Source organism: Mus musculus, chromosome 12 (genome assembly GCF_000001635.26).
Source record: "Mus musculus strain C57BL/6J chromosome 12, GRCm38.p6 C57BL/6J".
Lineage (NCBI taxonomy): Eukaryota > Metazoa > Chordata > Mammalia > Rodentia > Muridae > Mus > Mus musculus.
Window position 1 is genome coordinate 75,170,471 of NC_000078.6, and position 11,475 is coordinate 75,181,945.

Here is an 11,475-nt window from a genome sequence, read left to right on the forward strand (position 1 = left end):
TTAACAACCTGGGGAACTTTGGAGATAATTTGTTTTAGCTTTGAACTTTATTTTCAAATTTTGGGAAACATCAAAAGGCTAGAATTACACATAGGCTATGGAAATAACTATAAATCTGTGTTCTCTCTTTCAATGAAAGTGCAGTTATGAACTGACTCTACTTCAAGTCTAGTATAAATTATACAAAAACATCTGTTTAGGGAAAATTCTTCTGAAATAGTAAATATGTAGCCATCTCCCTGGGATTAAACCATTATACACATGGAACTTTGCTGGAAACTTTGTATTTCACATATATTGCCATTATACCAAAAATGTGTGCTATAATTAAATTTTCATTTCAAATTATAAATTCCCTATTAGTCTAAACAACATGTTATGAATGTCACATTATAATTATTCATGATGTGTGATTAGCCAATGTAACATGTTAATATTTACTATTTTATTGCTATATTTGTTTAGCCTTAAAACAATTGCCACCAATTTAAATAAACTTGTAATAATTAAAATAAATAAGTACCTTGTTTCACTGAACTTTCTTATTTGTCCTATGTTTTATGTATTTCCTTTTATCCACAAACACTACATAGGTTCTCCTCCACCCCTGTCATAGTTGTAGGGGTTTAGGAGAAGAGAGAGAAAAGGAAAGATGCTGGCTAATCACTAATTGTGGCGGAACCTACAGTGACCTCTTGTGGTAAATGGTAACCACAGAAGCTTGGTGGCCACACAACCTCGCCTAGGCTCACTCTGGGGAGTGTGAGCCACAGCTCCTTCATGAGAGCATTACAATGAAAGCTCAAGATGACTGTTGGCTGAATATTAAAGCTTCAGAGTGGAAATCCACTCAGTCATTACCAACTACCATTGCCTTCTACTAAAAATATAATGGATTATTTTTTAGAAGAATGTCTGAAAGAGGGTTAAGTAAATGGATTTCTTATACATTCTACTTCTGAAATCCAGCAAAACATAGGCACTAGAGAAGGCGAGAGCATGCAGGGAGCAGGAGCATGCAGGGGGAGCAGGAGCATGCAGGGGGAGCAGGAGCATGCAGGGGGAGCAGGAGCATGCAGGGAGCAGGAGCATGCAGGGGGAGCAGGAGCATGAGGGGGAGCATGCAGGGGAGCAGGAGCATGCAGGGGGAGCAGGAGCATGCAGGGGGAGCAGGAGCATGCAGGGGGAGCAGGAGCATGCAGGGGAGCAGGAGCATACAGGAGAGCATGCAAGGGAGTAGGCAGGGGAGCATGCGGGGGGAGCAGCCCTTAGCCAGCAGTGCACACGCTCATTATGTAATGTGGTGCAGGCTCAGAAGTGAAATGATGTTCTTGGTTATTCGTCAATATAATTTAGGAAGTGGTCAGTATAATTTCAACCTCTTCGATATTTTAAACATTTAAGTGGTGCATTATAAGACTTGGGTAAACCAATGCTTCAAAACCAATATGTGGTTTTATCAATATTTCCTGAACAGTGTCTTAACTGTAACAGAAAGCCATTCAAGAAAAAATATATATGTATATATCAATAACTTTTTAACATCACCAACAAAAACCATTTGCCTACCACTGTTCCCTTCAGGTTGGGTCATGATTAAACTGGTTTTCCTGTTTTGTTTTGATACCAAACCACTCTTTCTTCTCCTGGGGGGTTCTGTTAATACCACCTTGTCTCTAAATGTCAGGTACAGCCTGAAAACAATTTTGGAATCATTTTACAAGGAAGAGGTGACAGAGTAAAGAAAGTGCCTGTGCAGCCTGCTGTCTCTAGAAAAAAAATGGAAGATTGAAGCTCCTGAGGACCTCTTGAAAGACCAGCTGCTCCTAAAGCACTCTCCTCTCTGTTTTCTTCTCCCTTAGTCCTGCTCCTCCTAAGAGAAAAACAACACTTCTGGATTTTCATAAAAGAGAGAATTCCTTAATTTTTGATAGTACTTTAATATTAGTGGATAACCTCACATCAAAAAATATTATTTGAATTTACAATTTTTCAAAAACAGCAATGTAATTTACCATCACTCAAACTAGCCATAGCTAGATACTCATTAGGAATTCAGGAAGAACGCACGGGTAAGATATGCTGCCCGTGAGAATGGGAACATTGAGCGTTTTAACATGTCTTGTCTTTTGAAACTAGTATTCCATCTAAAAGTCTCTTGGGTATTTAACTCTACCTGTGATTTTACAACTCTTTAGTAAACAACCTAGTGTTTACTAAAAAAAATAGCTTGCATGAACACTGACCATATAAAGATGGCAGAGCTCCTGACAATTTTTCCTGACACAGATTTGGTCCATAGCTACTCAGGAAAGGAGTCAATAATGGCGCTGTTCGGGTGTCATGAACTTAACCACAGTTATCAAGCCCTCCCTTCTTCATAGCTTATTTTGATCCAAATAGCCAAATATACAGTTAAACGTCACTATAGTTAACAATCCGATAGTTCAGACCAATTAGTAGGACTGTTTCTAACGCAAAGCAATGATAATTGCTCAAGGAGGTAGATATGCCATTTTCTCTGAGTATCCTACATTGAACCCGAGTATTGAAATGCTACACCACAGTCTATAAATATGTCAATCAAAATCAAAAATCTATTTTTAATGCTTACCTAAACATTCCTGTTGTCTTTATAATTTGACCTTTACAAATTCTTGCAAAAATAGTAAGCTCTCTGTGTTTTCAAGTTAAGGATTATCATGTTCCTTTTATTTGTTTTATCAAGTCTTTAATCTTAAATTTTAAGGGGAGAATTCCTTGCTTCTCCTATTTTGAGAGTTGGCAAAAAAAAAATTTTATGTATCCACCCTATACAATGGCTCACATTGCGTTCTTTTATAGACATAGTCACCACTAACAACTTGAATTCTGGTCTTTAGGAGGAGAAAGCAGAGTAAAACAGCAGTAGAGAGGCCATCATGGTGGCACTGTCCCCCAAGACACTACAGATGAGGGCTTCGGAGTTTGATTATAAAATTCTGAGCTTTAAAAACTCCGTGCCAATATGACATTTCCCTTGTTCATTTGGTCTGCATTTCCAAAAAGTTGTCTGGTAGAATCCTAGCTGCTGGGGCTCTCATGGACAAAAACAAATGTTTATGTCTCTCTCCCTCTCTCTCTCTCTCTCTCTCTCTCTCCCTCCCTCCCTCCCTCCCCCTCTCTCTCTCTCTCTCCTTCCTCTCTCTCCCTCTCTCTCATGTGTGTACCTGTGTCTTTGTGTGTACATGTGTCTCAGTACCTATGTGTGACTGTGTGTCTCTGTCTCTGTGTGTGTGTGTGGTTTTGGTTTTCTCACCATCTCTCTGTCAGTCTGTGTGAATTATGCACTTTTTTTGCCTGCCCCATGTCCATCTCTATGTCTGGGTGGATGTCTGTCCACTTGTTTGTCTGTAGTCTTTCATGTCATCTCTTCCTCTTTCTACACGTGTGTTTATCTGACTCTATACAAGATTTGATCTTTTCAAAAGAAAACGGTCTTGTCTGAGTGAGGAAGCTCATCACTATAAAATGCAGCCTCTGTTTCTGAGTTCTTACATCACCTGGGAAGGCTGCCTCCTTGACTCCCTCAGCTAGAGCTCTGCCAGCAGTGCATTCCCAATGTTCTTAAGTTGGCGAATGATTAAATCTCCAGTGTGACAAACCTGATCCATCTCTGAGAATCCTAGAGGGAATTTTATCTGTTGCTCATAATTAAACAATCTCTTAGGATGAGTTTTTCAATTTCTCTGCCAAATTGGGGAGAAATGACAACTGGAAGGCCCTTCCCCCATAAACGGATAGACCAATCACATACTGCAGTTCTCAATTCAGGTACTTGCTGAGGCCTTCCGGTCCTTACTACATATAGATGTGCATAACTCTCAAGTCTCTATCACATGCCCAACAAAATCCCAAGGTTTTACGTCCGACAACTATTCAAAGTTGGGCATAGACAATGAAAGGTGGGATCCCTAAGTGTCAACGCAGGTAAATCTCACTCATACTTGCCGTTAACCAGGGAAAGAAGCACTAAATTAATGAAAGCATTCTAATCCCAGAGTGTAAATAAGATAAAAATATTCATATGTTGTATGGTAGATATAAAGTGGAGATGAAGGGAGGAGACAGATCTGAGCCACATGACGTAAATCATCATTTCATGTCACATTTTACAGAAACGTATTCTATGACCATCTCATCTCTGGTCCAACCTGAGAAAGTTTGGACTGATACTGCTACAAATGATAAACTTCAATCCTGGACTTCTCATTGTGTCTCTCTTCACCTCAGAGGGTGGCAGGGAGTCTATGGGTCTGGTATTCTAAGGTCTTCCTCAGAAACTGCTCTCAAAAAACAAAAAGCGTGAAGTAGAATAACTCAAGAAGATGGGAAATTTGCAAGAAAATCGCCATAAGTCTGTAAATAACTGATTCTAGTAACCTTTAAATTCCACGCAGCAATTGATAGTCTTAAAAGTAATGTTCCCTGTATTCTAGATTTCTATAAGATATTCATAAGACAATGGGTTAATATAGAAGTTTCATGCCATTATGAACTTCTATCTTAATTTATATTGTTCTAAAACCTGAAAGTGCATATGAACCTCACACTAGCGTAGCTAAAAATAATACAGGGATTAAAATGACTGTGCAGTACTATAAGCTATTTTTTTAAATCCAAATGTATCACTGCAGCTCTATACTTACACAGAATCACACACTGACTAACATGAAAGAAAGATTCACAAAGCTCCAACCCAAACTCCAAGGTGAACATCTAAAGAAAACACTTTAGGTTATTCCAATTCCAAGGATGCCTCTGCAAGCCTAGTTTTCAGAGAGATGCTAATCCAAGAGGTGGTATTGTCTAAGCTACTACTCTGTGTCCAGTTATCTGCTATCATTTGTGTGTGTCCCTCTAGCCCACAGCCAAAGATCTTAGCCACATGGCCCACACTGAGCCTCCTGTGCAAGGCTCCCAAATACACTTGGTTCCCATGAGTGATTGACAGAACAAGGGATCACAGAACCCTCACAGAACCTTCCAACTGTTTTCTGACTCAAATCCATGTGCAGAATTATATTCTCATGGTTCTCCAGAAAGGGGTTCCGAAGAGAAACCCTTAAATGATACTCCATACAGTTTGCTTGTGGAGTTGAAAAATTATGTAAAAGAGTTTTTAAAACAATTAAAAGATGCATAAACCCAGTAGATCAAATTTGTATAATCCGACCACGCATAAATGGATGGTATTTTAAAGGCACGTCAGAGGCAGGGCGCCTTCATGTGCAGGAGCAAGGTAGAGTGGTATTGTTTAAATCTTTTTTCAAGTGCATTGAAAGTACAGAAACTATGGCTTTGTTTTTACCCTTCTTCTGGTCAAGTGCGATAGGCAAGATATAACCTATAAACTAACACGCAATGAAGAAAACAAATAAAACGTGAAACTTTAAACCAAATTTGATCCGAGTAACTGCCTTCCCATTTTCCAAGCACTGACTGTTTAGGATTCAATTCCGACTACTCGCCCTAAGGCAGGGTACTTTCAGTTGTGCACAGTGGGTCCAAAAGCCATCCTAGTGACTTAAATTTGATGAAGTGGCCACTTTCCCAGTCATTCCCAACTTAAAAGGAAAGCTTCCTCCAAAAACTGGCTCTAAGAATTTGGTCAGCGCTTGCAGCTTGTTTGGGGAGCGATGGGACAAGGAGCGATTCATCATCAAAGTGAAATTCAAAGCTATTTTGATGGACCTCCGCTCTACCCACCCCCTTTCCTAGCTCCTACTCTAAGGTCTGGACAGGTGGGAGGGGGTACATCTCTCTTAGGAAACAGATGCAACTTAAGTCCCTCCACCACCTCCTTCCCGGCCCCCACCCACCCTAAGCCACCAGGTACCACTGCCTACACCCCCTCCCCCCTTAGAAGAGGGATGGGATGGGCAGGACGGGGGCGCCGTGGGCGGGATGAAGGTAGGGAATGTTCTGAACTGCAACTCTCCTTACCACTGGAGCGCCTGACGATGTTCTCCAAAAATGTGTTCTGCGGAGCCACCAGCCCTCTCTTGCCCCCCGGCATCCTGGGTCTGGAAAGCAGCGGCCAGGATCCGCGGCGGGGGAGGGGGGGAAGCAGGAAGAAAAGGTGGAAGAAGAGGAGGAAAAGGTAGTGGAGATGGTGCTGAAAGAAAAGGGGGCGCGGCGGCGGCGGCGGGGTCCCCTGAGTGTGTCTCCAGCCCGACCCGGATGAGCAGCTCTGGGAAGGAGGACCAAGCAGTTCATGGTAGTAGCGCTCCCCCGGCCGCCGCTGCCCAGACTGTGGCGGTGCCGCACACGGGGCTGGGGAACTGCAGGCTCCGCCGGGCACAGTGCGCCTGCGCCGCCCCCGCTGTCGCTGTCCCGCCGGTGCTGATGCTGAGGCTGCTGCTGAAGATGCTGCCGGGGAGGCAGGAGCCCGGACGCGGGCTCAGCATTTCTCCCTCTGCCCCGCGCCCGGGCTCTGGGAGAGAGCGAGGAGCAACTCGACTTCCCTCTCCCCACCCCTAGCCCAGGCTAAGACCCCATTCCTTAGCTCTCTGCTCCCTTGGTCTCCTAGCCCACCCTTCTCACTCAGCTGTTTCACAGCTACCCAGGGCAGCCAAAGTTCTGTCCAGGCTTTGCGAGCGCCTAGTGGCTGCTCCTTTCTCCAGGAAGATCCAGACAAGTGCTCGCTGGCTGGTGCGGGCTGTTGTTCGCGAGGCAGGCACCAGAGAGGGAAATGGCAATCTCTGGGGAGAGCAGGTCACATCTCAGCTTCTCCTGCTGCCGCTGTCCGAAACCCCAGCAGCTCCGGAGGACTCGGGTCCTGGGGCTGAGATGCAAGAGGGCTCCTGCTCTAGCCCAGACTGTGCGCCGAGTAGGAAGTGACTGGGTGGCGCTCGGGGACGCGGAGCAGCCACCTGACGCTGCTACCGCCCCCCTCCGGGCTCTGGCGCCTGAAGCCTCCACACGGGAGCTTTCTACACCCTGAGAAACCCCACTATTTGGAGCAGAAGCCAGATGGAATATGAGAGCAGAGCTGGCACCCGGAATGGCCCTGCGCCCCAGGCTGGATTTGGCGCGCGAGGGGTGGGGAGGGAGGTTGGCTCTGACACAGCCTCTGGAGAGCTACCCCAGGGCTGCTAAGTACAGGAGAACAGGAAACCGGATCCCCCTACCCAAACTTGGAAAAAAGAAAAAAGAAAAATAAGAGTTCACTTAATGCTCGATGCTAGCAGTCCAAAGAGAGAGTCAACAATTCAGACAAGAGCGCGAGCAACCGGCAGCGCTTGCGTGGAAAAGTGGTACAAGCTGAGAGAATAAAGCTGCGCAAGGCTGGGGAGAGGCCGCCCTCCTCTACATTCAGGACCTGGACCGGAGTGGGACTGTTAAAAAGCGGTCTAAAAGCAGGGGGCAGCCACACGAAAGGGAAATTTCCACAAGTGAGAAAGGGACCGGAAGACATGAAAAGAAAGGGGGAGCCCAAAGAGCTTGGCAGCCCCTTCTTTTGTGAAAGGCGCTGTTTTTGCTCCAGGCTACAGCATTAGCATCCCCTAAGAAGTCTTGACATGCAAATTTGGGGGCCTTATCCCTAAGTAGGGGCGCTAAGAACTCTGAGGATGGAGTTTATCAATCTGTTGGTAATAAACCCTCTGCCTAAATATGATACCCAAGCCACAAGCGTAGGGCAACCCTAAACTTCCCTTTAGGAGACTCCACCTGGGCCTGTGGAGTCAAGAACCCTCTGGGAACAGAAAAGGCTCTGAGTTGGGGGAGAGGCAGGGGGCAAAGGGTAAAGGTTAGTTGAATGATACATCTTGGTTGCTGGGGTCAAGCTACCCAGGGCGAGGTAATCTTTGTGGAAATGATTGCCTGTCAAACAGAGGGCATCCTGAGAGTAAGAGCAGCAGCATCTACTTGCTACCTACGGGCCTGTGACAGTGAAATACTCCTCCATTCACTGGCCTTTAAAGTGCTCTCCCTAGCTCTCTGTCTCTCTGTCTGTCTCTGTCTCTGTCTGTCTCTTGCTCGCTCTATCTATCTATCTACCTACCTACCTACCTACCTACCTACCTACCTACCTACCTATCTATGTATCTATCTCTGGCAGAGAGTTAAATGTAAAGCCAGGATCCAGGTTTTACCCTACGGTAATTTTTCTTTCCTCCAAAATTTCCGCTCCCCACCCAGAGCCAGGGCAGCTGCACAAATTTGAAAGGTGGCCATGCCAAAAGTTAGCTCCATGGAGATTCCTTCTGAGGGAAAATGAAAACGGGTTGGGCCACAGGAATAACAAGGACTTCACAACCAGACCCATCACTACAACCCCAATTTTAAACACATACTTCATTTCCCCTTCTGCTGTGTCTTACATGACCTGTTCTAAAAGATCCCAGATTACTCAGCTGTTGGTGGAGTGCTGAATATACAGACATAATACTTGAAAATACAAGCATCTCTATGCAAGGTTTCTATCCTTGACTTGTAGCATGATAGGGCAATTCTACCATCAACGTTGACGGGGAATATTTTCAGCCTATATGTTCTTTTGCACATCCTCAGCTGCCCACATCTCGCCTCTGGGTATTGATTTGAAGTCTCAGCTTCCCAGCGTTTCCTATCTAATATAAATATCCCCGTCCTAATCAGTTCTCTGTGGGTGTATTAGCTCACACTTCCCAAAGAGGAAACTCTTCGGACTCCATTAAGACGCAGTCACACAATCACTGTAGAATGTCCCCATTATTCCCATCCACAGCTTTAATTAAAATGGCATGCTTCCTTTCTTCTTTATCCTTAATTTCTGGATGGCATTACACTGTTGGCTTATCTTAATGACTGTATGGAACTAAAGCAGCTAGCTGGGCATTACAAAATGTCAAAGCATTTGGTTACACTTCCCTTAATGTTCCAGTTTAGATTCTCACTCAGGCAAAAACTGATGCCTGGAAAGATAAAGTGTCCTAATCTAGAGGAAACAGTGCTTTAGAGCACTTGGGGTAGAAACTAGAATAGGGCCTCCTACCCGTAACCAGGGCTCCTTGTAAATAATAACCTGAGCTTGGATTTGTATGGCAACAGCCGACAACATCCAGTCATCTTTATTGCCATCACTCACAGCTACGGGAAAGAGGAACCCCTAGCAACAACTTGCAACAACTCCCAATCAAATCACAGTGGAAGAAAGCAAAGCAGAGAGAGAGGCTGTGGAGGCAGCAGCATCGCGGTGGTGGCGGCAACAGCAGCAGCAGCAGATGGACTGTCTGGCCCTAAGGAGTGTGCTGGCAGATTCCAGCAAGGTGTCAATACAGCTCTTTCAAAGGGGTTTGCAGACAAAGTCCATATGTTGTAACCAAACCACAGGATTGATCAGGTGAGAAAGTTGAGGTTTTAAAGGCTGCCGTGTCACACGAAGGGCTTCTCTTTGTTTATTTTATGACCAAAATTCCATTTCAAAGCATAACCTCTTGTGCTTTGTCTCCTGCGTCTTTAAGAGTGGTGATTAGAAAGGTGTTGTCTGTGAGAACCAAGAGTTCCAACCCCTGCAGACTCTGCTGCCTCCAGGATCAACTGCAGACGTGTTCCAGTTTAGAAGGAAACAATGTAAAAGGAGAGGCTTAGAAATTAATTTATTAGGTAGTGATAATTTGTAGTCACTCTTGGTTCCCTAAAGAATTCTTACTATAAAGGATTTCTTTTTTTTTAACATAGCGTATGAGATGGTATCTGTAATTACATTTCAGTTTTCTAGAAGTGATACTGCTGGAGCCCTTGTGGACAAACGGTCCCAAAAACCACTCCCTACAGGAGTGATGCTTTTCTTCTTTGGCTGTCGTCTGAGCCCATTATGAAAAAAAAAAAAAAAAAAAAACGAGCACAAAAAGACTTATTTAGTAAGATTTTTGTGAGGATAAAATGTGCTCTAAGTTGATGCTATGAAAACTTATGGTATGTGTGTTGCCTGTTTTCATCATGGATGTGATAAAAATGCCCTGACAAAAACAACTTAAGGGAGGACGAGTTTATTTTGGCTCCCAGTCCATCGTGGAGGAAAGCCATGGTATCCAGAGCTTGACGTGGCTGCTCACATTGCATTTACTGTCAAGAAGGAGAGGGTTTGGCAAAGCTTGCTTTCTCTCTTTTTTTTTCCAGTCTAGGACCCCAGCCCATGGAATGGTGATGCCCATATCTTGAAGCCTCTTCCCTGCCCCAATTAACCTAATCTAGGAAGGCAGGTAAACAGTACTGTGGATGTGTGTGAGAGTGTGCTTTCATGGGCAATGTGCTGCCCTTTCTGCCTTCTTGAAATTGGTGTGGTCAGGCCAATAGAGCTGATCAATGAAATATAAGGAAGGTAGTGAGTAGGACTTCCGGGTAAGAGCAAGTAAGAACCAGGACTCCGTTTCCCATAGTCCTCTTCTGGTACCTCTGTGATGGAAGGATTCAGGAAATGCAACCTCTGTTCAAGCGCAGAGCCTACATCTGCAGCCTTTTATAAGCAGGAAATAAATAAAGCACTAGGACTCTACCGTTCATGACTGTCTTCTGCTGGCATACATTCCGGATTTGCCTGAGGAGTGGAAAAAGGAAAGGAGAACAGGAATTTTCAACCTTGTCTACATTTAAAGATCACCTGAGCAGTTCATTAAAATATCCAAAAGTTCAGACCATGGCACACACCAGGTAAGTCCTAATTCCTGATGAAGGGACACAAACAAATTTCTTTATAATCTTCCCTAGGTGATTCCAAAGTACATCAAGGTTGAGGCTGTACACTATGAGGAGCCCTAGGAAGAATGTGTCAAGATCTTCTTCAACTCTTAAGGATCAGATCTTCCGTTCCACCAGCTGAACAAGCTCAAAACTGAGTCTTCTCATCCTCACAGAGACAGAGCATCTCAATGGAGACCCACATGTCCTTCCAGACTCATGCACTGAAAACTCAAAGCCTCCTAACTCAACCCTATCGATCCAGCCCAATCTGCCCGCACGTCCCTAACTGCCAGTATCTTCAGTTCTCTACAGTGGCTTCCCCCACCCTTCCCCTCACTTGCCACATCGAAGTTCTCCTATCTCTTCCCACTACTGGCATCACTCTTCCACTTCCCTGTCTTGGAAATGTGACTGAGAGTCACACTGCCAATCCTTTGTTCTCCCCTCCTGTCCTGTCTTCTAATTTACTAAGAAGCACCTCAATTCCCTGACCCTCTCATACTCTCCTCAATGGTGTTCCCTTGTACCTCTGGAGAAATGTCACTTTGTTGACTGTCCCCTCAGCCTTCTCCTTGGCATTTACTATCTTTTCCCCCTTACTTCTCGGTGTCACTCTCTTTCTCTCTTTCCCAAGCCTTGCTGGCTGATCACTCTCGGAAGAGGAGGCAGGGAAAATGCTCCATTTCCAGTGTCCTGGTCACTCTTAGCCCACTCACACACTGGCATCTACTGCACCAGCCCTGAAATGACTCCACCCCATGGCTAATT

The 11,475-nt window shown here is 44.7% G+C and overlaps 1 protein-coding gene across 1 annotated transcript in view; it reads right to left on the minus strand.

The window, feature by feature from the left end:
- Positions 1-6,862, minus strand: part of Kcnh5 (potassium voltage-gated channel, subfamily H (eag-related), member 5) — a 280,116-nt gene extending 273,254 nt beyond the window's left edge. The window contains exon 1 of the mRNA NM_172805.3: positions 5,986-6,862. Within this exon, the coding sequence (NP_766393.2) occupies positions 5,986-6,058 (73 nt within the window). The 5' untranslated portion in view covers positions 6,059-6,862. The remainder of the gene's footprint in view (positions 1-5,985) is intronic.
- Positions 6,863-11,475: the final 4,613 nt, after the last annotated feature.